The following is a 27,887-nucleotide window of genomic DNA, read 5'->3' as shown; positions in this document are numbered from 1 at the left end:
AAATTCATCAAAAGCCACAGTTAAGCAAACTATTTTTATTAACAGATTACAAAAGTAATACATTCATCAAGCTGTCAACAAGCACTAAAATACTTTTTCATCAGCGCTTTGCAAAAAGTATCCAGGCAGCAAATGAATCAAACGCAAAGGAAATATAGACAATCAGAAAAAGACTTTGACGGACCAATAAATAAGGGTTGTGATCATAGACAGACATTGCACTTTATTATTTTCGTACTTTTTAATTGGATTCATTTCTAAGCATCAGTTGCCAGGAAATTTAACTTTCTGTGTTTACTTGACTTTTAATTGAGTTTATCCTGGGGCAAATAAAAGCCACCATTGCTTAAGACACTGAAGAAATAAAGAGATTTTATGTGCAACTAAAACATGATGTTTTGCTTGTTTTGCTGTAAAAAAAATGCTAACAAGAATTTGAAATTTTGGGAAAAGACATTTTGCTTTTGTAGTTTCATGCCACAACTTGAATACAGACCCATTGATGTGTGTTTATTATTCTTTTTCTCCTGGTATTTTACCCGTATTTGTCTGTAGGAATCTATATTCTGCATATTTAATACAAAAAAAAAACATAAAATGAGCAATCAAGGCGCTTTGTGGACTTGTCATTTATGTCTAGCACATACCTCAAAGACCAGCGCTAACTTCTTCAATGTTTGATGAAAAAATAAATTGATTCTAAAGCAATTCTAATATATATACATATTCTTTTTTTTTCCTGAGAAAAAATTTGAAATAAAGTCAAGAATTTTCTGTCAAAACTTTTGTTTACAGTTATTATCATATTAAAATTCTTTAACAAAGACAATAAGTACGTTTGATTTGGTTTGCATAATATTTTCAATGGATATTACATTCCTAAACGGTTGAGTTACAGATCTGTCGTGTCAAACATCGGGTTGCTAATACCAATTTTAGTGTTGTTTTTGCTGTTTTTCTTATCCAGCTGGGCCAGCGCTGCACTCAGAGGCTCACTGTAGTTTGGTGGCTCTTCTTGTTTACTCCTCTGTAACATATAATTGTAAATTAGACTTTCTATTAATAATTATGAGTCTAAGTGAAGATAGACTTTAGGGTGCAAACTCACATTGTCATCATCACTGCCAATTTCATCCATGTCATAACTGTTCTCAGCTAGGTCAAGCGAGTTGAGGCTTTAGGAGAAAAAGTAAGAAAGCAGTTAAGAGGGTGTGGTTTTTAATTATAATTTTTAGTTTTTATTTAAATAACTGTCATGTACGGCTGGAAGCAAAAAGCCAAACATATTGTCCACATTGGCAGCGGCGAGCACACTGTGACAATATGTTCACATGGAAGCCATCCCAGATTATAATCCAGAGGATAATAAACCAATGAGATAATTTTGTTTTCTTCTTCTTTTACCTGGCTTTGTCCATGTCTGAGCTCTCCTCATTCAAATCCAAGTCCAAGGCGATACTGGTGTCGATGTTGAGGTTCAGCACTGGGTTGGCCCTATGACAGGTTATGATAGGTTATAGTTAATAAAGGAAGACAGAAGATAAAAAATGAAATATATAAACCACACTATAAACATCAATTCTTGAGGGTAAAAATGTGTAGCCATTAAAATATTCGCAATTTAATAAACCATTTGAATTTGGAAATACTTCTTGAATAAGGATTAAATCTCAACATAGAATATTTTATTTTGGACCCAACACTGTTCTAAAAAACATATTACTATTTAACAAAAGATTTTAACTCAATCAATAATTTTCTAATTTTTGTCATCTTTCATGTCCATCAGAAAACGGTAAATCTAATGTAATTATAAAGCTTAAAGCTACAGTGTGTAACTTTTAGTGACATCTAGCGGTCACACTGCAGACTGCAGCAACATGAACATCCCCCCCCCCCACCGCTTCTCCCCCCCCACAGTACGGCGAGCGTTACGGGACAAAATGTCTTCCACGACGTCCGCATCACCTACCTTCTCAAGTGATGAGGTTTGTTTACATAGATAATTTTACAGATAGTATTTCATTAGTCTGTGTAGGGTATAGATTTCATGTAGACTTAAGATAATAAATATACCCGTTATTTTTTCTATATCGTTGTGACGTTTTGGCGATCTCAAAATCGCTAGTTTGTTGGCTCTGCGCTGCCGTAGCGCAAAGATGTCTGCCTCCATGGCTGCGAGACCCGCTCCTATGTAATTATAAATAACGAATTCTAAGGCAACGCAAATATCAAGGTTAAGAGGCTGAGCTCGTAGATGATGATAAATAACATAGTTTTGTATAATATATTACATTTCTGACTGTATATCCCTGTAATTATTACACACTGTAGTTTTAAGAAAAAAAAAACTTTGGTAAGAATTCACAAGTCAGGTTGAAAGAGATTAAGTAGAAAAATATTCTGTGACGGGGAAACAATTTGTACTTCAGAGAGGTTTTAGTCCAGCATGAACTAGTTCAGCAAAAGTAGTAATGCTAATGGATCAATATCATTTAAATAAATAAAAAATTTAAAATTACATAAGGTGTGTGGTTAAGAAAATATCTCTGCCAGAGCAAGAACAGAAGTTTGTGTCAAGCATTCGGTCTTTAAGCAACACTGCTAAAGTAAAGTCAAGCACTACCTTCAAACTGAGCTTATTATGTCACTTGGTTCAAAAATGTTATAAAAATGAAGCAGATGATTTTACAGAAAGAACAAACCAGCAACAGTCATTAGTTTGTCAATCTCTCAAAAGATAATAAGTATCAGTTTAAGGAATGTATCATTTTTTTTATTCTTGATAAATTAAAAAAATACATTTTCAAAAAAATTACTCATGCTCCTTTAAAAAATGTTTGAGTAATTTTCTTCTTTCTATTTCAGCAATATAACCCTTCATACCAACGTGGACCAAACTTTAATAGATTTTAATTCCATGGCTTATTTATCATGTGAGAAACTTTAAAGATCATTTAAAAATCTTTAATTTACAAGAGGCAGGAATAATTGGCAGATATCTCCCTAAATTATTTAACATAAAACAAAATAACGAGCACATATTTTTAATCAAATAACAATTTGATTTGACAGATGGAGATAGGTAACCTGACTCCGCCAGATGGATTTGCTCCACATATCCATCTGGAAACCTTCCGTTGAAGTAATTTTGGGAAGGGGCGAAAATACTGGTTAGCTGATTGGCCTATGTTGGTGATAGACGGGCCAAATAAACCAATCAGATCAACGAAGCATATGACGTACTAACAGAGCGACGACTAAAACACAACCACAAGCCAGGCTACTCTTCCTGCTGCAGGTAAAGGCTCGTTAGCTCAGCAAATAAGCAACATGTCGGCAAAGGATATTTGTCGTTTGCTTCTTTCAGTGAAGAAATACAGTATAATAAAACTTGGTCGATAGCCACGCTAACGCTAGTTTCACCGGCTGAAGCCGCCATGTTCTTTATACTGAACTGTCGCGCTTCTCGTTTCGTCACACCTCAACCCGCCTCAAAGCCAACGCTGATTGGACGTTCGTTTGGTGAACTGCTCCAAATTTTCTTTAACGGAGAGTCTCCAGACTGATCTGCGAGTGAAACCTTGAAAACTCGCGAGATCAGGATGGTCTCACGAGGCTAGGAGATACACCAGACTCCCTCATGACCCCGCTTGTGGTAAGTGTGATGGAAAATGGACGGATTATAATTTTAGTAAATATATTTATCAAATGTAATGTTCTTAAGCTTACATATATTTTTTTTACTCATAATCGGCCAAAAATAAATTAAGACATACTTTCATAGGAGTTTTATTGGTCAAATTTGAACAGTTGTTTTGGCAATGCTATCAACATTAGTGCCATAAGGGAAGGATTTGCATCCCTATGTTAATTGCTGATGTAGGTCGGAGGCAGAACACATTTGGAGTAAATTACATTAATGTATTGAACCTCTATATAAAAGTTGGAACCACTAGAACCCTTTTACATGTGTGCACACACCCCAGCTATTTTGAAGTGAACTAGATATATCATATTGCTAAAAAACTCACCCTTCCATGGTGTACTTATTGGTTCCAGGCACTACGGCTCCACCTTTCTGGTTATCAGCATCCATCATAGATGCAGATTTCATGGCGTTCGCTGCTTTCAGCTTTCTTCTGTAGCTGTAATTGTAAAACAAGTTACATTAGAATAAAATTGTACAGTTAATTGTTCAATATGGCATTTTCCCAGTTCTTTTTTCTTACTTTCTGCGAGTACACAAAAGCGAGGTGAGGAGCACAACCAGCACAATGATGAGGCCTGCCAACACTCCCAGCAGAGCATATCTCACAGGATCTGCTTTGTTTTCTTCCTCAAGTTCATTGCCCTAAGATAACAGTAGCATATGTATCCTTATTATTTATACAGATGTAAGCTAACAGTTTTACTTGTTTTTCACTTTGGGAAAAAACATTACTTAAAAAAAAAGCAGCCTCTGAGGCTAAAGGTACTTACAATATTCAGCAGGCCCAATGCATTTAGTTGTGGAAAATGTCCAGGAGCAGAAAGCCTCTTTTCTACTTCTACAGAGTTTAGAGCTGTTCCATTTAGGAAGATGAAATATGCTTTCATGAGACACTGCGCGATATTCCTGAGCAAAAACAAAAGAGAAACAACAACAATTATAGGATTAGTTTATAGGATCAGATCAAAAATCCAACAGGAGTTTTAAAGGTAATTAAAGTCCATTTTTGAACCTCTATTCCCTACTCTGATCCTATAAATATCTTAAAAATATTACTTTGTTAATCTAGTAATCAAAATGAAAAAGAAAAAAAGTATGTTTTTTTACCTTTCAGATTTTAATCTGTGATTTTACTTTAGATATTAACTGTAAAAACTTACCTAGATACTGGAGGATCCACCTCCGTAATTTCAACAATTTCAATCACAGTGCTGGTGGCTGCTGTAAGTTCCCTGGATGGTTTATGGACGAAAAGGATTAGATCAGAGTATTTATCCTTATACTGCACTTCTTCAAAGTTTCGTTTGATAAAATTTTATCGACAGAAGAAATTTACCTGGTGATCTCATCGAGATTGGCTTCCACTTCTGCCTTAGTAGTTCTAAACTGTAGAATGGTGTGGAAGCTTTCGTCAATGGTGAAAATCTGCACACACGCACAAAAAAAAAACAAGTTTAAAAATAAAGCAGTTTTTAAACTCTTGTCTTTGTGTGACGTAGCTTTGAAGATCATGCATTGACAGTCCCTCACCTCTAGGACAATGGTGGAGGAGAGACCGCCCCTATCTGTTGCACTCACTGATACCAAATATTTTCCTTTCAGGGTAATTTGAAGCCCTTGTGTACTCCTGTAGAAAGAGAAAGTACAGATATCAACTCATAATATATCATTGGGATCAAAGTCAACAACAAGTAATTTCTTTTCTAAAAAATTTTAAGAATCAGGGGTCCAGAGAGGAGTCGAGATGTTTTGCACTTACTGAATTATACCAACATAGTTGTCCTCTTGTTGTGTTGTGACTGCTTCAAAAAGCATTCCCATGTCAGAAGTTTCGTCTTTATCCATGTGCTCGAATAGAACTTTATCCACTTTAAAACTAATCTGCCTGTTTGTCCCAGAGTCCAGATCTGTAGCCTTGAAGCAGAACCAGAGGCTTAAATATACATGTACAGATAAGAGCTAACTTATAAAAAAAAAAATGCTATTTGTTTCGTTACTAAACTCACTGTGACTCCTGCAACTGATGTTCCTTTGCTTGCTTTTTCTGACACCACAACTGAAATGAAAAGAGCAGATAAAGGAAACAAATTGTTAGTTTTTTTTTTTTTTTTGGGGGGGGGGGGGGTTCACATATATTGTTTGCATAGATCCTTTTTATCCTTAGAAAATGTGAACATTTCTGAATTATTGTTTGTTTTTATTGTGATTTATTAAACCATATTTAGGAAGCTGTTATATGTCAGTGCAAACATCTTTTTGGCCAAAATTCTAAAATATGCACAATTATTGGGACGTCCGATAATCACGGGACCAACCACCGGTGCCGCCGGGTCTCTGGTCCTAGTATTATTAGATGTGAGTGTTATGTGTGAATGCGTGTCCGCATTTTGTTTTTTTTCTACTTCTTCTGTGGTGCGAGTGGGGGCACTAGGGTGGGAAGGCGTGATTGAGATTGTGAGTTTTTTTTTTTCTCCCAGGTTGGGGTCTGAACTGCCCCCTCTCCCAAACATATCTCAAGTCTCCTCTAAGTGCGGAGCCCATTCAAGGTGTTGCTTTATTGTATGTCTCTACCATGTCTTTCGGTTGTGCTGTTCTTTTTACATCTCGTTGCAGGTGATGAAGCAGACTGAAAATGTTTTGTCATTGTCTCCTTTCTATCTCTTCTTTCTTTCATCTTTTCTCTTTTTTTCTTTTTTCTTCTTCTGTTTTTCTGTTCTATTTACATTGCAGTGTCCATATAAACTGTAAAACTCCCTGCATAATTATAATAAATCAGTTTTATATGCATGAAACAAGTGTAGCAATATGGCAATTGCCATATTGCTACACTTGTGAAAGTAAAATCTGTTGGGCTCTTTTTGGCATCAATACAAAAAATATGCACAATTAACTTTTATAGTTTTCTGAAAATATAAAATAATGCTTAAAAACAGAATTTAAGTTATTTGCTATGCAAGATTATAAATATATAGAACATTTTGCCACACAACGGTATATATTTTACGTGATGATGATGATGATAAAAAATGTATTTCAATTTTGTAGGATACATTTAAAAGGGTTTTGCAAATAGTTTTAGCTATTCTTTGCAACAACAAAATAAATAACTAATAAAAAAAAAAAACACCTCATCCCATCTGCAATATTGTGAAAGCTAATATAAATCAACAAGTTGAAATAAAAATATGTTTTGGAACATATAATTCTAAATACATTTCATAAGAAAAAAAAGAGTCCAACATCTAATTCTTTTCTTGTTTTTGACACATAGGTCTGGTAATTATTTATTTTGGACTTTCTACAGCTGTGTAAGACTGACATGTCAATATTTATAAAATATAAATTCTGACTTAAGCCAACAAACCCTAAAGGAATAAAGAAAGCTGCAACACTATTTTCAAAATATAGAGCAAAATTGGAAGCATTCATTAAACTCCCATTTAAAATCAATGCTTAGCAGAGTTGCTTGAATTTAACTCTGCAGTTTAACAACTTTTAACTTCTGCGACATACAACACCAACACTGGGAATCTAACACAATGCATTTGTGTATAAATTGATTAGTTATTTGTGTCCTTTTCATTTGTGCGCTCTTGTTTACTTGAGACGGATTGAAGTATCTTCAAAAAATGTTCTAACATTAAAAAATAGCTTTTTTAAGCATTTTTTTCCTAGGAAGATTTCTTACCAAACACAGTGTCTGGGTAATGGAATTGAGGAATGTTGTCATTTATGTCTTCAATGTTAATCACCAATTGTCCTGGAAGAATCCAAAAAAATAGAAAAATACATTTTATTTAGGATTTTCATTTTAAGTAACACTAATAGCCTGTAATCATCCAAAGTCTGACCTGGTGTAAGACTGTTGTTCCCTCCCTTTTCTGTGTACTCATCCACCACTTGAGCCTCTACCACTGCCTGGTCACATTCCTCGTAATCCACAGTCTGGGCTGGATTGACTCTAACGTCCCCAGATGGATCGAGGGTAAACCAGCTGCAGTTTTTTATTTCCTCACTGCATCTGCATTTGACAGACATCAGCTCGTAGACCAGAGAATGGTTGGTGTCTTTATCATGTGCTATGAACTTCCCAACAGGCTCACTCATGGTGGTGTTCTCTTTCACAGAAACGACTGGGGTTGATGGGAACTCTGGTCTTTCGTCGTTCACATCCAAAACCTCAACTTCCACCGTCACTGAGTCTTTCTCCTGCTCCAGATCTGCAGCTTCTATTCGCAGTGTGTATTTCTTTTGTACTGATTCGTAGTCAAGCTCAATGTCTGGGTCTACCGTGATGTTCCCCTGGTAACCCCCCTCCACTAGAGAGGTTCTAACAATGAAGCTGCCAAAGCTTCCTTCAATGATACTGAAAGAAATGCGGTTGAATTCAACTGTTTGATCCTGATCTGTAGCTAGAATAGAACCCACAAATGCACCTGAATGGTTGGATAAAAGAAAATTATTATCATCATTTTTCAAAGACAGTTGGAAATTAACTAAATGCTTTTAAAAGTGTAGTACTTACCTTTTTCCCCTTCTTTAACAGAAAAACTGTAAGACTTTTCTTTGAATACCGGCTTGTTGTCATTGATGTCCTGAAAATCATAAGAGGAAAAAATGAAATCTTATGCACTGTATCGTATAAAAATATTTCTAATATATGATACTTTTTTATATAACTACAGGCTTTATATTATAAGAGTTTTCATAAGAGCAATTGATGTAAGGTTAAAGTAAAATTTAATACATTTTCAAACATTTTCACAACTCTGGTTTTCACTGAAATTTTACAAGGGTACATTTTGGTTGGTAAATACCTAAAGCACATGTAGAGAATTTCCCTATTCTTACTGCAAAACATCTTTACAACTTTCCTTTTTGACAGTTTTCTAACCTAAACTGTTCTCCTCTAGTTTGGCCATGTAGCTCCTCAGCTAATTCAAGGTTTACCACAGGCCACTTGATTTCTTATTTAATTAAAAAGTTGGAAGATGTATTAGATGTTGCTTTGTTAGCCTCCCCTGCTTTAATTTTTTTTTTTTTTTTTGCATTCCTTTTAAATATGTGATGTCTGCTGTGTCTCCTCAAATACAATCACACATTAGAAAAATGAAAAATCTCTGAGAGCCTACCAGGAGAGCTGTATATTAAACATTTTATTGGTAAAGTGATTGGTAAGGTGCCTAAAAGCAAAAATGACAATAACACTTACCTCCACATTGATGACAACGGCGGCAGAGCTGGATAGGGCGGGTGTCCCCTTATCAGTGGCTATCACAGTGAGTTCAATTCTGCCATTGGCTGCTGGATCCAAAGCCTCGCGATCCAGAGCACCATTGTTTGTTAAAATGCCGGTAACTGGATCAATGGTGAATTTGGCACTGTGTGGGCTGTCTTTGATACTAAATACAATTTCACTGTTTACTGAACCAATTTCATCTCCATCTGTAGCCTAGAAAAAACAAAAGCAATTGTTAAGGAATTGCATATATTAATACATTTTGAACAAGCAGATGATAAACACATTTTGAATTATTTTATTCATTACTAAATGGGAATCTCAAAAATATCCCACTAATGAAATTTCAAATGCAATAGTATATTTAGTGCTGCAAAAGTCTGTCACACCTAGAAACTAAAGAGAGATGGGTTAGAAATAAATTTTGTGTAATGTCTGTCCGGTGTGTGGGCAGATGTAAAAACTGTACTAAATCAAAGCAATCAATTAAATAATATTCCTTTTTGGCCAATAATCTAACTCTTAATCATATAAGAGATTAAAAATTCTGAAGCCTTTAGCTGTGGATTTCCTCCTCCAGTTGCATTTCACAATCACTCCTTTAGGGTAAGTCATGTTTAATGTTTAATATCTTTGATGCGTTTTGTTAGAGAATCATTACATTTCTATTAAGTGTAGCTTTAAAGTCTTGTTTTGATCAAAATGATTATCAAAATGCTAAACTTTTAGGATTTAGGACACAGGGCCATGTCAGTAATTTGGGAATGGCAAATGTTAATTTCTATGTGCATCAAAGAAAATTTGCATTTAGCACATGAATTGTTTTCTCAGAAAGGCAGTGGAGCTTTTGACATGAAAACAACACCTAATGTTTCAACAACAACAAAAATCAGTATAATTCAACAGATATAATAAAATTAAAACAAATGACCTCATAAATCAAATTTTATGTAATACATAGATGAAGGGACATGAAAACAGAAAATAAATGTGCTTTGTCTTTATTTAGATAAGCATCTTGCCTTGTTAAATCAGGAAAAATAGTGTCTGTTTTAGTTCAGATTTGTGGCAAAGTAACCTAAAATCAATCTCATCACTAAGTAATTACCAGTGATGGGACTAACGGCGTTGAAAGTAACGGCGTTACTAACGCCGTTACCTTGTTTTAGTAACGAGTAATCTAACTGATTACTTTGACTGTAACTATAACGCAGTTACCATTGCAGGCACCCCGTTACTGCGCGTTACTTAGGTCGCGCAATGAACCTTTTTTCATGATAGGACTCGTGCGCAGCTGCGTGAAGCTGACACCCCACCCACGTCAAAAAACTCTGCAAATAGACTGAATGGTTAGTGCAACGTTAGTGCAGATTTGTGCAGAAAAAAATATTGTTTGTGCTACTTTTGTTTAAGAGATATTAAAGATTATTTTTTTAGGTCATCCAGAGGTGCGCGCCTTGTCATGAGAGAGGGGAGGATGAGATTCCGTCTGTCAGTTGAATAGGTGGGTGTTTCTGCTGGCGGGTGTTAACGTACAGCACACACAGAGAGATGGAGAGTGAGGATGACTCCAGCAGCAAAACAGCGTTTTCCACATGGAAATACCGGTGTTACGTAGAGCTGCGTTTCCCCATCACATAACGGTTTCCTCTGCATCTCCACACAGCGCAGGCGGCACGAGTCACCGCGCAAGCGACAGGAAACGCGCATGCTCGCTAAAGGCGCGCAACAGTCGCTCTGTGCTCGCGCCACAGGAGAAGTATGGAGAGCGTGAACGATCAAATGAACCTGACAACAGCCAGAAATGATAGCCTATATGGAGAAAGGGAGAAATCTGGATGGATGGATGGATGGATGGATGGATGGATGGATGGATGGATGGATGGATGGATGGATGGATGCTCTGCCTTCTCAACCTACTGTATTTTTTATTTTAAACATTATTTGATGGCCTTTGTGGCAGGGATGGAGATCCATATTTTATGTCACACACAGAGTATACATCTAGATAGATAGATAGATAGATAGATAGATAGATAGATAGATAGATAGATAGATAGATAGATAGATAGATAGATGTTGCAGTATCTATAACAACCCAAACACACAGGATTTCAGAATTAGACATCCCCAGTTATTAATTTCATATACTCACCAGATCTGAATGTCCTGTTATAAAACTTCACATCGCGTTCCCCCTGATGTCATTTACGTTGAGTTGCAATAAATGCTAAACTGTCTGCAGGTTCTTGTCTTTGTCGTCCTCTCTATTCAGCTGGCTTTGGAAACACACGGCGAGAAGGTGGGGGCTGGGTGGTGAGGTTTACGGGGGCGAGAAACGCAAAAGTAACGCAATAGTTACTTTTACTAGTAACTAGTTACTTTTATTGTGGAGTAACTCAGTTAGTAACTCAGTTACTTTTTGGGAGAAGTAACTAGTAACTATAACTAATTACTTTTTCAAAGTAACGTGCCCAACACTGGTAATTACACTTCAGCACCTTATGATGGGAAAAAGCGAAGAGCTCTGCCTACTATTGTAGAATTACTGATGAACTTAAAGGAATAGTACACCCAAAACATGATTAGCCTTCATTTTCTACTCACCCCCATGCTGAACAACACTCTGGAGTACTTTTTTGATATCTCAAATGCATCTGGAGATCTGGGAGGCTTCTTGCTGTCTGCTGACATTCAAATAATGGAGGTCTATGGCGCCCGAGACAGAAAGGTCCATAAAAGTCCATAAAAACGTGTCAATATTCCTCCATACTGCTCGTCCAATGTATTCCAAGTGTCCTGAGTGGGTAGCGTCCATAATTTACTCGAAACGAAGTCATTTAGAATGTTTTTAGAGCATAAACAGTAGTGTATAGGATTTCCTAATAGCGCCCCCATGCGCGCTCACGGCGCTACGGAAGCCGGCAGACCAAACCAGCGCATTCAGCTCGGCAAAGAACTCATGCTCTTCCTCAACACTGAAGTCCTCAGACATTTTTCTTTCGTTGTTTCTTTCTTTGCACAGGTAAACAGCACATTTCTTCTTCTACGCTTGCATTATCGGCAGAGCAGACGCTGAATGCGCACTTCCTTCCGGTTTGGTCTGCCGGCTTCCGTAGAATCGTGAGCGCGCATGGGGGCGCTATTAGGAAATCCTATACACTACTGTTTAGGCTCTAAAACGTTCTAAATGACTTCGTTTCGAGTAAATTCTGGATGCTACCCACTCAGGACACTTGGATTACATTGGACGAGCAGTATGGAGGAATATTGACACGTTTTTGTGGACTTTTGTGGACCTTTCTGTCTCGGGCACAATAGACCTCCATTATTTGAATGTCAGCAGACAGCAAGAAGCCTCCCAGATCTCCAGATGCATTTGAGATATCAAAAAAGTACTCCAGAGTTTTGTTCAGCATGGGGGTGAGTAGAAAATGAAGGCTAATCATGTTTTGGGTGTACTATTCCTTTAAGGGGTCCAATGAGACTAGCTTGTGCCATGATACAGAGGTGGATATATAACACTATTTTAGTGTGAAAATAATAACAGGAAGATATTCTTTAAGCAAACTAGTGAAACACTAGGAAGTCTTAGCAAATAAGACCAAATACATGATTGTTTGAATCTGTAGAGCTGTGTTTCAGTATAATGTACTGCCTGACTATTATGTAATTGTGTGATTAGAGAAAACTGAAACAGAAATTAGATTAACTTTAGGACTAAGCAAGAGTAAACTGGTTTTAGGGAAAGCAACAAGCAAAAAAAGCAAATTAAATCCATGGGATTGAATCCATTTGAAAAATATCAGAAATTATAGAAGCTTCACTTTTAAATTAAACATCTAAAAACTAAGATAAAGATGTTTTTTTCAGTTCTTTATTTTTTAAACCAGACTTAATCAACTGAACTGATTACATTCAATATTGAAGTTAAAACCAGTGATGACTTTTATTCTAACTACTAAATTTCCATTAGTGTTTGAACCTGGTTTCCTCTGGTATTCTACTTTAACACTAATAGTAACTTTTACAAATATTACTGTTTTGTTCTGACACTTATACAGATGTTTGAATCATTACCCACAGCTAATGTGAAGGTCATGTCAGTAAGGCCAGAGGAGACATAAAAACACTGAGGAAAGTGTAAATACCTATTCCCCTGGAGTCATATCATACTTTATATAGAGCTTTATAAAGTTAATCTATACGTAACCTATACGTGTGATTCGCACCCTTAAAGTGTTGATATTATAATGTTACAGTTCTTTTTGGATTTACCTCTATCTTTTCTTGAAGCTGTCCACCCTCTTTGACAAACTGTGTGTATTCGGGTCTGTTGATGACTGGCGTCTTGTCATTAATGTCTGTTAAAGTGATCTCCAGCAACGCGGTGCCGGGCTTTCCATCCGTGTCCTTGGCTTGCAAAGTAGCTGAATAGAGAGATCTGAGCTCACGATCCAGCAAATTCTGGTTTTTCACAAAGACTTTTCCTGTGGTGCTCTCAACATCAAAGTAGTCCAGTCTGAAAGATAAAATCCAACTGCTCAATGGTGCTGTTTGGATTTTCCCACCTAGTTATATAACCTAAACAGAATCCAAACAGAATTAAAGTGTAAACATACATGCTGTCTGGTAGAAGGCTGTAGGTGATTTTGCCTGCATCCATTGTGTCGGGATCTGCAGCCTAGAAAATGAATCGGAAGCTTTTTAAGTTAAATTTGAACAAAATTCGATCTACTAGGAAATCAAGATGACTAAGGACTTACTGTGAGAGTGGTAACCTCTGTCCCAACAGGAGAATGTTCAGCCACATTCAACTTGTATGTGTTCTGTGGGAACTTGGGGATATTGTCATTGGTGTCCTTTATTGTTATTGTAACTGTGGCGGTGGCCTGAAAGGTTGCTTCTTTCTTATCTACAGCAATCACCTGCAACATGACACATGCATCTGAAAAAACTGGCTCATATTTAAAAAAAATTGTGCTTACAGACATCAAGTGTTTGAACGTTCACTTTTACCTGAACAACCATTTGTGTCTTAACTTCAAAATCCAGGTTTTTAGGCTGTTTGACAAGAAGCTGAACAATGCTGTCTGATTGAGCCAGCGAGGGTTCCAAATAAAACACATCCTTATCCACTCCGTCCAGCCTTAGCTCAGTTTGCACAAGCTGTAGGATAATAAATAAGCACATCGCTAATTATTACTGTCTCTCTGATTTTACCACTTATTCCAAATGCATTGTTCTTGTTTCTCACTCTGTCTGGATCTTTGACTGTCATTCCAATGTCAATGGCGCCCAGAGAGTGTTCAAAGACCTCGCCTGTGAACTGAGTGTTTTCCACGCAGTCCGTTGTACATTTGTAAAACTTGGGTGGGTTGTCATTGACGTCGCCGATGTTGATCTGGACGGTTGTTGTCACAGCGGCGGGTTGTCCATTGATGTTAAGTTTAGACTCAGTGGCCTGCAAGCAAAAAGGTGCAATTAATATTTCTTTCTCAACTTTGGTTTTGTGTCTTGAGACAAAGCTTCAATTTAGTTTTTTTCTACTTTTAAAATAAATTAGCTCTGATAAGTTGAAGACAGTGTATCAATCTTAAATTTTCAAATTTTCACTGGACCCTTTTCCTCACTGAACTCAACCTTAAAGGGATCCAGTCACGTACTTTGACTTTGCAAATTCCCATGATAGTAACTCACTCAGGTATGGAGTAGATTTTGTTCCACTTATATTGAAGGGAAATAGAATAGAATAGAATAGAATAGAATAGAATAGAATAGAATAGAATAGAATAGAATAGAATAGAATAGAATAGAATAGAATAGAATAGAAAAGAAAATACCTTTATTGTCCCACAATGGGGAATTTCTGGATTCTAGAAATAACATGTTTTGTAAATCCTGCAATCCTGAAATGAAACTTATAAAAAAGTCCTTAGGTTCTAAGAATAACTTTGATGTCTTCTTAGGTTTTATTTAAAAAAAAAACACTAACACTTGTTTGACATGCACATTGACCAATAAAAATGTTGCTAGCATCTTCACGCCTAACTCCGGAGGAAAGCCCGCCCCCATAAATGAAAGAATGTGATATGAAAAATGCAACCTGAAAAGAAAGTCAGAAAACTCAATCTGACAAAGAGAAGTATAAAAATAATAATAATAAAAAAATACTACATGAAGAAATAGAAGACTAAAATTATTTTGAAAAAAAAATTACGATTTGTGGGGAAAAAAATACATAAGAAAAAAACTGGATGGGGGGGGATAAAAATATTTGAGAAAACAGCAAAGTTACTCTCAAAACTACGACGGAGTATTAGGGCCACACATGAAGAGAAAAAATATTTTTGCCATGACGGGATTAAACTCGACATGTCGACTTTAAAAGTCGACATGTCGACATTAAACTCAACATTTCGAGAATAAAGTTGAAATGTCATGTTGAGTTTAATCTCGACGTGTCGACTTTAAACTCGCCATTTCGAGAATAAAGTTGAAATGTCATGTTGAGTTTAATCTCGACGTGTCGACAATAAAGTTGAAATTAGTTCAAGAGAGCCAACCGCTGCACAGGATACATGCACAGAATCCAGAATCAGACACGCCTTGTGTAGATGATTTGGTCAAATTGTACTTTCTGTGATGATTATACAGTTATACAGTTGCAGCACGTCAAAGACTACCTTCACTCTTAAAACGCAGACTGCAGCTGTGGAGCGCGGTTGCTCTTTTCTCCAAACTTTGGAATGTCGAGATTAAAGTCGCCACGATATATCAACTTTATTCTCGAAATGGCGAGTTTAAAGTCGACATGTCGAGTTTAATCTCGTCATGGCAAAAATATTTTTTCTCTTCATGCGTGGCCCTAATACTCCGTCGTACAAAACCTTTATGATTAAGAATTTTTTTTTAAGTTTTATCTTAGGATTTTCAAATTGCCATTAAGAAAAGGTGTTTTGTTTGCAACAATAAAAGAATAGTATTCACAGCATAGATCAAGTGTGAAATCGAATAAAAAATATTTGAAGCCAAGACACATAAAACAAAGCAGTGCATGAAGTATAATAAGACCTTGTGTGTTTACTGAAGAAGGTGCTACTGAAGCTTTTACATTGATGGATGCATGACTCAGGACTGTCAGCAGGTGGCAACAGCATACAACTGGTTTATGTCTGCTGATTGTACCCGTTCCAAGAAAATATTTTTAAGCCAATAAAGGAAAAAGTAAACATTATAAGGACGAAAGCTTGGCATATATTTGCTTTTTGTGTTGTTTTTTTTTTTTTGTGTTGTTTATAGGCATATAAAGTAGTACTCCTGATGTGTAATTTGTTACCTTCACAGTCAGAGTCACAGTATCTCCAGTAGCTTCTCTGTCAATCGCAGTTGCTACAGATATGATGCCATTTGATGAGATTTTGAACAAACCAGCAACTGTGGAACCTTTAAAAAAAAGAAGGAAAATAAGTTACTTTCTTTATGCCTATAGATCACAAAGTGAGGCATTTTTTGTAGCTACCTTCAATGGAGTAGATGATTGCATCATTGATTCCCTTGTCCTGATCTATTGCTGTCACTTGTAACACAGATGTGTCCTAAAATAGGGAGGAATTTAAGTTATAACATCAAAAGCACTTGATTTACAACACAAACTTCATTGTGTGGCATTTTAAAGTGAATTGAATGTAGATATGGTGAACTTTGTCAGTCTAAGGGACATAGATTTATTATTTAGAAGCAGTGTCACTTACCACAGGGGAATTCTCTTCAATGCTTCCTATATACGGAGCAGTGAGGAAAATCGGGTCAAGATCTGCGATGTCCACAACAGTAAAGAAGGAGATGGTGTTGGATGACTGGAAAGTGGTTTCTGAAGAATAACAAGAGCCTCCACGATCCTAGATGATACACAGAGAGCAAAGCAGGTCATGATAAATAGAAAACTGAATTATTAATTAATAATTTATTGGAATCATAACAACACCAAAAGTAAACTTAATTCTATGAAAGTGCAGTGCCTTTTGTCACTTTAAAAACAACAACCTCAATGTATTCAATGGCAGTTTAATTATTCCTGAAGGTTTGATGGAAGTTTTTCTAACTTTTGAGTTCAACCTTCTAAAACGCAAAAGTTCATTTACTGTAGATGCCAATGCTCCTAAATATTAAAACCAATGCCTCTAAGGTCATCACCCAGTAAACACTGTGCTCATGTGAAGGAAGAAGATTTGATCAGATGAGATAAAAAGTGCATAACACTGTGCATAAACCTGAAAAACACAACCTGCATAATGAAACATGCTGGTTGCAGCATCTTACAGTTGGAAACTACATAAAGGTCAATTTAGGTTTATAACCAGCTAGAAACTGCAAAAAGACTTCTGGGGTTGGAGGTTCACATTTTCCCCAGGTTAAGGTAACTTAACCTACATGTAAACACAAATGCACATACTAATTTCAAATTCAGTTTTGTATTATTGTAAATTAAGGTATATCTTTCTAATTCTACTTTACAACAATGCAAAGTTTCATATAAAATCCAAATAAAGAACTCTAATGTTTATGACTGCAATGTGCAAAATAAAACTGACAAAGTAGAATATGAAACCTTTTAAAATGCAGTGGAGGCAAAAAAAAAATACGTACGAGAAAGGTTTATAGGAAAAAACATAAAACTGACATAATCCAGTTTCAAACAACAGTGGAAAGAAAAGTTTAAAGCTCAGGCTAATGACCTTAAGAGCTACTTAATTGTTTGCACTAATATAATTTCATTTTCTCTTTTTCATAAGATGTGTAATTACTGAATTGTTTGGCTCAATGTTGAGCCCAAAGGCATGTTACCATGTCACCCTCAGAGTGTTGGGATCCTCAGGCTTGCCCACCAGAGGGCGCTGAGGATCCTCTTCTGCTCTCTTTGTCTTTTCTTTAGGGCTGGAGTCACTGTTAAGGTTCTGGAGATTACCCTCTGCCTCCAGCAGAGTGCGCCGTGGGTCCTCCTGAGCTGAGCCTCCCACACACCTGTGGCTGATCTACTCATCAGGAGGACCACAGTATTTAAGCTGCCTTCAAACCTTGATTCCACGCCGCAGTGTTGATCTTAGTTGGTTAGCTTCCTGAGCCTTCAGTTTCAGATTGAGTCTTGGTTGTCTCTAGGTTGAGATCACATTCTAATCTCTCCTTTATCTGTGCCTCACAGGATTCCTGTTCCTTTGTGAATCTCTGGATGAGCTTAACCTCCTGTCTCTTTGTGAAGCTCTGGATGAGCTTAACCTCCTGTCTCCTCGTAAGCTCAGGAAGAGCAACCTCACTGGAACCCTGTCTCTGGTCTGCAGCTCAGGGAGAGCAGCATCCCAGGAAACCAGTCTCAAGCCTGAAGCTCTTGGAAGGTCTAACCGGCTAATCTGCCCTGGTGAGCCAACCCGAAGATTTCTACGTGGATGAAACCTGACGACTTCTCTGAGGGGTTTCCCTAGAGGTTCCCATGTGGATTTCCCCTGTTGTTCCCTACGGTGAGCTGGAAGCTCAGCCTGAAAGACCCTCCGTGTCTTCCCCAGTTGTTCTCTGCAGTGAGCTGGAAGCTCCAACCCAGGATTGCCAGACTAACCCTAAGCTAGATACTTAGCCACACCTGAACTCAGCTACCAGCCTTCTTCCCTTCCTTGCACAGTCCCCAGTGAACCAGTCCCCTGCCTGAATTGTTCCAATTATTTCCATGTGCTTGTGACAATAAACATTGTTAACCTTTCAACCAGTTTCCTTCTCCGTGGTGTTCTGCATACTTGGGTCACTTTAGAGAACCCACCATGACACAGAGGTGCAGAGAGTACCAATAATTATACTCCAGTAAAATAGATCAAAGTAGTCACCAAAAGAATTACTTAAACAAAAAGTTACCCGGTTAAACTGCAACTCCATTTCTGAGAAATTATTGACTTTTAACATGATTTTAATTACACAATCATACAGAGTTTAATGCAGAAAAAATAAATAAATAAATATCAATAAATAAAATGATTACAAAATAACAAACTCAAACAGAAAAAAATGTTTTTTAAATAAAAATTTTCAGCAGAACCTTTTAAAAGAATCAACCCTTACAGTTTATAAATCACTGGGGTAAACACTAGGAAAGGCCTTCCAGCGACAACAGCTACTGTTTACTGTATTTTAACTTGATCTTGAATAGCTTAAGTTACATGTTGTGGGTAAAGCAACTGGATATTTTACTCATAAAAGAGAAATAATCATCTCAAAAAGAATATTACTTTAGAAATAAAAAGCATGTTAAAAAAAAATACAAAGTACTAAATAAATGTACTAAGTTAAGACCCACCTCTGGTCATACTCAACTCAATTCAACCAGTCACTAAATAAATAAAAGCAATGCAATAAATCATTTCCTTGTGGTGTCTGCAGTTCAATGCAGTGAGGAATGCTCTGAACTTTATATTGGAGAAACCAAACAACCTCCACAGACGCATGGCCGAACACAGAAGAACGACCACGGGACAAGACGCTCCGGTACATCTACTATTTATGGACAAAGGACATTCTGTTGAGGACCAGAATGTTCACATTTTGGTCAAAGAAGACAGGTGGTTTGAGAGGGGTGTGAAGGAAGCCATCTATCGTAAATCCTCTAATATTGGCCTGTATTCCATTAGCAGCCGGGTCTCTAATAATGGCCGGTTTTACTGTCGGCGGGGGTAAATAATGGCCAGACGCTAATACAGGCCGGGGCTATAATTGGAACCAACGATGTTCCTGTGCAGTCCTCAGCAACCTTTGATAGTAACATGCAAGTACCACAGGGGGACAGTGTTTGTTAACGAATCCAATCCATTAACTTGGGAATTCCCATCCTTAGCTCAGACAGTGCTGCAGACAGGAGGCTGGATTGTTTGGTTTTTATGACCGGCTGTGATGGCAGAACAGTTTCCATTCATTTATTTTAAAACTTTGTTTGGCCAAGAATCCATTCTGTGTCTTTTTTTTTGTATTGCCGTGCAGAAAAATAGCAGCTGCTGGAAGATGTCTGAATAATGTTCTGTAAACCGTTATGGTAACTGTACTTTTTCAATAAATTAACCTAGTATTTTATCGGTTCAAAGAGACACAATCTGTTTTTATTCATTCCACTGGTCGTCTGTTTTGATCAAATAGAAATAGAGGCCTGCCTCTAATTCTGGCCTCCTTCCAATAATGGCCTGGACCAAGATGCACCTGAGTGAAATAAAGGCCCCGGCCTATATTAGAGGATTTACGGTATGTTAAGAAAGAAAAACACAACCTTAAACAGAGGGGGTGGACTCAGATTTCAGCTTTTAAAAACCTACAACACAGGGATAGAGTTGATTCCTTCCCGCCATCACTGCAACCCCGACCCCATGCAGGGGAACAGGACACCTCACCTGTTCAGCCAAGCCAACAATTCCATCTAACAACCTCCCATTCAGAGACATAGACAGGTATCAGGCATTGAGAACCCAAACAACCCCCATTCCTAAGGGGCGGACCCATTCGTCCGGTTCCATTTACATGTTTTCTAAGCCAAAACAAGGCTTTGTTTTGGTCTCCTCTATAAACCCTCGAACTCAACACAATTTCTGACATTTTGAATTGAAAAAGCTTCCTGGATGGAAACTGAAACGTCTTCAAACTTGGAAACAAAGTCCACTGATTGTTTTTCAACTTTTTGGGAATTTATAGATTATAGATGCTAATTATTTCTATTGTCAGGCATTTTACTCACCTTTGCTTCAATCGTAATCCGATAAAAGGAGCTCAGTTCGTTGTAATCAAGCTTTCCCTTTAATTTCAAATCACCAGTAATCTCATCGATTTCAAACAAATCAGATCCATGTGCGGGTGTTATCTGAAAAAAGAAAATGCAATGATCTGACTTTGAAGAATTTAAAAGACATTACTACATAAACATTAATGACTGAATCCTGTGTAGAACCTTACTTCAACAATTGAGTATCTAACATTGCCAGCGTCTCCTTGATCAGGATCATTGGCTTGATACCTTATCACTGTCGAACCCACAGCAGCATTCTAGAGGAAGAAATAAAGTGAGAAAATAATTTTCAAAAAGTGCATTTTCTGTTATTCGGAGCTAATCCTGAAAGACAATACCAGACTTAAAGGACAGGATTTCCTCTGATAGAAAACCGCCATTTTTATTTTATTAATCTACTTACTTCATTAATTGGTTTGTCGTAGGAAGATAGACTAAACTGGGGGATGTTGTCATTGGCATCTTCTAATATTATGGTTAGCTTTGCTGAAGTCTGAAAAACACAATACACATTGTGAATACAACAAGAAATCTACTTTGCAAGAAAAATAACAACAGCTTAAGTGTAACTTACAGGATTTACGCCATCTGAGACAGAGACTTCGAGGTTTAATGTGATAGAAGCCTACAACAGATGAATAAAACATACATGCTTAGACAAAAAAATCAGCTTTTTTATCATGCAAAGGCTCCATTGTGTCAAATATCCAACCTCTCTATCAAGGGTACTTTTCACTGTCACCGCCCCAGTGCTTGGATTAACTTCGAATTTATCACTGGGGGCATTAAGCCAATAAGTCAGGGGTTGTCCTTCTGGGTCTGATGCTGCTATTGTAAAGGCAACCACTCCTGTACAAAAAATTATAATAAAAACATTTTTTTTTTTTTATTTTGAAGAAACAAATGCATGAAATTTTAAATTTAAAAAAATACATTTGTTATTGTTTGAAGCCAGTATATACCTATGGGAGTGTCTTCACACACTTCATAAACCACAGTGGTGATCGAGGGGGCTAAATTAGCTGTAGAGACAGAATGTAAAATTAAGTGTGGATGTAAGCACGCAATTTAAAATATACAGGACACAAAAAGTTTAAAATAAAAATGTTTAAACCAGGAAAGCAATCATATTCTATAAACCCACCTTTGCCTGAGCAGAAAAAGCACAGTAGCAGTAGCCATCCTGTTAGTCCACCCATGACTGCAAACAACAAGGATCATTAAAACAAATGGAGACTACTTTGCAATATTGCTCATCATTCAAGACAAAGTGTAAAGAAACAGAACAGATAAATTAAAGATATTCTGCCTAAATTCAGCAGAAACCACTAAACTTTAAGTTTGAATAAAAAAATAGGCTCGTATGTAAGTACAACAATGATTCTAAGGTTAAACATATCATTCATATTTATATTCAGTGACAGGATGTAGAAATGGAAATACATAGACAAGATATGCTGCATGCTAAATGTGTTTGCTTTTCTGGCTGTCAGTAAAATGCAGATTTAAATGACAACCTGTCTAATAGATTGCTAGAGGTGAGGTGTGAGATAATAAATTCACTTAAACATTACATTTAGAGTTTTAGCTGTTATTAGATGCACTCCTGTATACTTATACAGAACATTAACAAATTATCTTGTTGAATAAAAATAAAAGAGAAGTTTTGTCTTTCTCCTATTGAATGCTAAACTAAGGTTGAAATATGGAAAGACATCCACATCTGATTTCCTATACATGTCTAAACATCATTGCAGGTGATTCAGAGCTAATTCATTTGGGAGTTTCTTAGTTTAGGTTCGCATGAAAAAATACAGTTTTCATCATATTTTCATTTATTGATAAAGACAAATACCAGTGAAGCATTCTGCTGTGAAAAACAAGGCCATGGCTTTGAAGGGTCATAACTGAACAGGAAATGCTACTAAATTGATTAGACACTTTAAGAAGTCTATAAGTTTCATAGTTCATGGACTTGGAGCCTTGAGAGGGCCATGAGGAAGCATCTTGGGCTTTACCTGACAAAGTTGCCTTCCTGCAACCACAAATTTTATTTCCTGATAAGAAAACAACCTCCGCCTACTGGAACATCTGATTTCTGACCTCAGTAAAAATCTTGCATAAACACTTGGATTTCCTTGTTTGCTCTGTGTTTCTAGGTTACCAAATTTCCTTGTCCTACGACAACTGAAATTTATAGCTATATTTTTCACAAATATTCTTAAGAACATCAACTTTCTTTTATTAGTTTAATGAGATAGTGGTGACCAGGTAAATGTTATTGGCCACAATAACAGACTTACCACTTATTTTCCTCTTTAGTCTAAATATGGTCTCATTTTTACGGAAGAGGATTAGGGCCAGTGAAAAAAAAAAGTTAACTGATTTTTAAATTTTATTTCAGTTTAGTATTGGAAAAAAGTCAGAATTCTGACTTTTTTATTGTCAGAATTCTGAGATTAAAGTCAGAATTCTGAGAAAAAAGTCAGAATTTTGAGATTAAAGTCAGAATTCTGACTTATTTCCAATACAAAACTGAAACCAAATTTAAAAATCAGTTAACTTTTTTTTTTTCTACTGGTCCTAATCCTCTTCCGTACATTTTACATTTCAACCAAGATGGTGGCAAAACAAGGACCTTCCTGAACGCCTCAGAACAAGAACAGGCTTTAAATGTTATGTGATGTCAGACTGACTGTAAAGTTGATTATTACAATGTTGTTATTTGGTCCTTTCCGCAATAAAGAGCTAAAATAGTTTTATAACCTAATTCATGATGGTTGAAAATGAAAAAGCAAAATACCTGTCAGGCCATACCGAGCAATTGAGAAAAGTAAACCGATGGTTGAAATGAAAAAAAAAAAAAGGTTTATTGCTATGAGGCTGAAATAATGGTGTGTCCTGAATTCAGAAGAACAGTGTGGGAGTGATAACAGACACTCATCCAAACAGGAAAATATAAGGAACACACTACAAATTATTAAAAAAAACTGTTAAGAAACTTTACAGTTTTTTCTTTTTTTTACTTGAATGATGAAATACATTTAAGCTTCTGAATTTTCCTCTTGCCCAGAGCTGACATAGTTAGGAGTCTTTCAGGATTTTGGCACTGAAAAGCTTCTGTTCAAACAGTAATATAACCGCAGTATCTCTAGCATGAGCAAAAGAGGACCCTCAATCTGTTATTAGGTCACTTGCAACAAAACGTATAACTTTTTAACCTTTTCCAGGGCGATACATTTGTTACTAAAATTTTAATAAATTCAAAACCAGCTGTTTCAGATAAGCACTAATAGAAACGAACAACAGTTGAAAATATAAAACCAATTTCTAAAGCCCCTAAAAGGAGTATGCTGGTATTAAATACTTAAATAACTTTAATTCGTGGAGCTCCAACTTACCTGGGGAGATTTCTAGAGGGCTTTCTCGTACTGATGTGTGGATAGGACCTTTGACTCTTGTTTCTCCCAGTTATGATGGTGTCAGAGCTGTAAACATGAATCATTAACATGCAGAGAGACACGCAACCAACATCGCCGCTCCTGATCTCCTCCCTCGTAATTAAAAGAATGACAATCTTGTCAAAGGGTGGAAAAAGAGTTTGAAATAAACGTCATAACCAAACTGATGAATGTCTACTTATAGCCTGTATAATCTAGCTTTTCATAAGGAAACTACACCATGAAGCAAAGTCCTCACTTCATCTCTGACGGGCTGTCTCTGTCACCAAAACATTTCTGGTACTGTAGTCCAGTGGGTCAACACCAAAACTACATGAGGCTCTGAATAGGCTCTGAATCTGTTGACACGGTAACAGCAAAAGACAGTCTCATTGGATCCACATCTTTACTACGTAGATCCAATGAGACTAGAAGTTTTTTCTAAGATTTGTCTGTTCAAAACCAATCAGTACAACAGTGTCTGTGGATCTGTGTCATAATGAGGGATCCCTTCTGGTCCCTTGCTCTAATTAAGGGGCCCTGCACAAAGGGTTATGGTCTGTTATATTCACCCGCTTCACTCATTATCAAATATTTGTTCATACACAACCGGACCTTAGTGTTTACTGTGAAACAGAGCACTTGTCTGTAAAGAAATGGTACATATGAACATACAGTACAAATAAAACGCTTTTTGATCTATAAAGGTGTTTTATTTTTTATTCCTGAGTGATAGACCAAAGTAAAGTAATGTACAAATCTGAAAAGTGTGGGGTGCTTTTAAAACAGTTTGAGTCGGAACATTCTCAATATAGTATGACGCAACCAGTTGCTTTTAGATGTGAATCGCATTTATCTGTTTATAATCTAATCTTTGGATAAATCCAACAATTTTTGAGGGCCTCCGTGCTTTATTAGCAAACATTAAAGGACAAACTGCATCATGGAAACCAAGCAGCAGTTAGAGATAAAGGTGTGGGGAAGATTAAAGCAGGAGTAACCAACTGGCAGTTTTAGTCCATAAGGCAGACACTCTGTCTACTTTTAAGACTAGGTTTAAAACTTTATTAGGTACCCCATGCTAGTAACGGGTTGGACCCCCTTTTGCCTTCAGAACTGCCTCAATTCTTCGAGGCATAGATTCAACAAGGTGCTGGAAGCATTCCTCAGGGAGTTTGGTCCATATTGACATGATGGCATCACACAGTTGCCGCAGATTTGTCGGCTGCACATCCATGATGCGAATCTCCCGTTCCACCACATCCCAAAGATGCTCTATTGGATTGAGATCTGGTGACTGTGGAGGTCATTTGAGTACAGTGAACTCATTGTCATGTTCAAGAAACCAGTCTGAGATGATTCCAGCTGTATGACATGGCGCATTATCCTGCTGAAAGTAGCCATCAGAAGTTGGGTACATTGTGGTCATAAAGAGATGGACATGGTCAGCAACAATACTCAGGTAGGCTGTGGCGTTGCAACGATGCTCAATTGGTACCAAGGGGCCCAAAGAGTGCCAAGAAAATATTCCCCACACCGTGACACCACCACCACCAGCCTGAACCGTTGATACAAGGCAGGATGGATCCATGGTTTCATGTTGTAGACGCCAAATTCTGACCCTACCATCCGAATGTCGCAGCAGAAATCGAGACTCATCAGACCAGGCAACGTTTTTCCAATCTTCTATTGTCCAATTTCGATGAGCTTGTGCAAATTGTAGCCTCAGTTTCCTGTTCTTAGCTGAAAGGAGTGGCACCCGGTGTGGTCTTCTGCTGCTGTAGCCCATCTGCCTCAAAGTTCCACGTACTGTGCGTTCAGAGATGCTCTTCTGCCCACCTTGGTTGTAACGGGTGGTTATTTGAGTCACTGTTGCCCTTCTATCAGCTCGCACCAGTCTGGACATTCTCCTCTGACCTCTGGCATCAACAAGGCATTTCCGCCCACAGAACTGCCGCTCACTGGATTTTTTTACTTTTTTGCCACGTTCAAAGTCACTCAAATCACCTTTCTTCCCCATACTGATGCTCGGTTTGAACTGCAGGAGATTGTCTTGACCATGTCTACATGCCTAAACTACTAACTACTGAGTTGCCGCCATGTGATTGGCTGCTTAGAAATTAAGTGTTAACGAGCAGTTGGACAGGTGTACCTAATAAAGTGGCCGGTGAGTGTATATGCTGCTATAGGCTTAGGCTGCTGGAGGACATAGGGACCCCCTTTTTCATCAATCGAATTCATTCTATCTCTATTCTCCCAATCTGCAAAATGTGTTAGTTCAATCTCTAACGTTCTGCTCTCTCTGCTTTTTCCTCATAGTAGCTTCATCTGGTCGGCTCCTGTTTGGCTGTGACTCCATCCTGGAGAGAAATATCAGCTGTGCTGCTTCCATCAACACCTTTGTTTATAGACGTTTGAGCTTGGCAACTCACACTGAGCCTGGTTCTGCTGGAGGTTTCTTCCTGTTTAAAGGGAGTTTTTCCTCTCCACTGTTGCTACAAGTATGCCTAGTGTGAGGGATGGCCTTAGAGTCACTGTTTCGATGCAATTAACTGGTTTTCCTTAGATAAAAATCTTTAAATCAATTTGACTGTATGATCTGGTTGAACTGTATCTGTAAAGTGCCTTAAGATGACATGTTGTGAATTGGAGCTAAATAAATAAACTGAATTGAACTGAGTAAGTTAGAAAATAATAGTCCATTTCTAAAACTCTTACAGAGTACTATTTAATCCATCTTCCAAAAATAGAAAGGAGTAAGCCACAACTGAAAAACTATGATACTTTGTAATCTATTAAAATGGACCAGCTATTCATAAAACCAACCAAGAAATCTATTCTGCAGAGATCCACAGCTCTGATGGGAGATTATATTAATAGAGTAAGTATGAATTATGCAACATTAAGGGCTTTTAGGGAAGAGTGTAAAAAAAAAAAAAAAAACATTGTTGAAAGGAAGCCATACAAATTACAACAGTTGCCAAAAAAACGGAGTATGTGCTAAGATGACTCTCTGGTGAGATCATACCATGTTTCATTTTTATAACCACCATAAAAAGATATAATGGTTAGTGTAAAACTGACACCCTGAACACACCCTCTCCATGGTAAATGTTATGGTAGCAGCATCAGTGGGGTTCCATTTTTTTATTTGGGACAAGATTACAATTTTCATGAGAAAAATGTCTGCAGCTAACCTCAGAGAAATTATGGAAGATAGTGTGTTGGTGGCTCCAGAAGTCTTCTGCCTGGCATGGAGATTCACCCCCTAAGCAAAGCTTAGGCACTATATAGCCGTGATGTCATTTTAAATGAATGTCTGAATGTCTAGTGGATGAAAAAGTAGTGGACTCGAAAGTTCCTGTAATGCACCTTCAAAAGTAGTGATCATCCATGGTCACTAGACGAGCAGATATATCCCAGATTGCTTTGTGAGAGCTCTCCTTTGTTGTGATGGCAAAAAATGCTAAGGATGGCACAGCACCGTTGCGGTGGAGTCATGTGACCAACGGGGAGTGAAAAGTAGTGATCATCTGTCCGAATGGTCAGTTAAAGGAATAGTACACCCAAAACATGATTAGCCTTCATTTTCTACTCACCCCCATGCTGAACAACACCCTGGAGTACTTTTTTGATATCTCAAATGCATCTTGAGATCTGGGAGGCTTCTTGTTGTCTGCTGACATTCAA

The 27,887-nt window shown here is 37.3% G+C and overlaps 1 protein-coding gene across 1 annotated transcript; it reads right to left on the bottom strand.

Moving 5' to 3' along the window:
• Nucleotides 1-20: 20 nt before the first annotated feature.
• On the bottom strand, nucleotides 21-24,290 carry cdhr2 (cadherin related family member 2). The gene is made up of 31 exons (XM_038270139.1): nucleotides 24,159-24,290; nucleotides 21,902-21,958; nucleotides 21,720-21,779; nucleotides 21,470-21,606; nucleotides 21,332-21,382; nucleotides 21,161-21,250; nucleotides 20,925-21,014; nucleotides 20,710-20,832; nucleotides 16,706-16,852; nucleotides 16,474-16,549; nucleotides 16,291-16,397; nucleotides 14,209-14,415; nucleotides 13,971-14,120; nucleotides 13,718-13,879; nucleotides 13,574-13,635; nucleotides 13,230-13,473; nucleotides 8,925-9,164; nucleotides 8,238-8,307; nucleotides 7,564-8,148; nucleotides 7,401-7,472; nucleotides 5,719-5,768; nucleotides 5,472-5,626; nucleotides 5,243-5,339; nucleotides 5,049-5,137; nucleotides 4,873-4,944; nucleotides 4,483-4,618; nucleotides 4,233-4,354; nucleotides 4,035-4,148; nucleotides 1,405-1,494; nucleotides 1,109-1,175; nucleotides 21-1,027 (listed from the first exon to the last, which is right to left on the bottom strand). Exons 2-31 carry the CDS (start codon nucleotides 21,954-21,956, stop codon nucleotides 893-895), a joined length of 3,855 nt encoding a protein of 1,284 aa, XP_038126067.1. The 5' UTR covers nucleotides 21,957-21,958; nucleotides 24,159-24,290; the 3' UTR covers nucleotides 21-892.
• Nucleotides 24,291-27,887: the final 3,597 nt, after the last annotated feature.

This window comes from Cyprinodon tularosa, unplaced genomic scaffold (assembly GCF_016077235.1).
Source record: "Cyprinodon tularosa strain WSP-4 unplaced genomic scaffold, ASM1607723v1 ctg751, whole genome shotgun sequence".
NCBI lineage: Eukaryota > Metazoa > Chordata > Actinopteri > Cyprinodontiformes > Cyprinodontidae > Cyprinodon > Cyprinodon tularosa.
The sequence above is the reverse complement of the archived record's forward strand: the minus strand, read 5'-3'. Positions and strand labels throughout refer to the sequence as shown.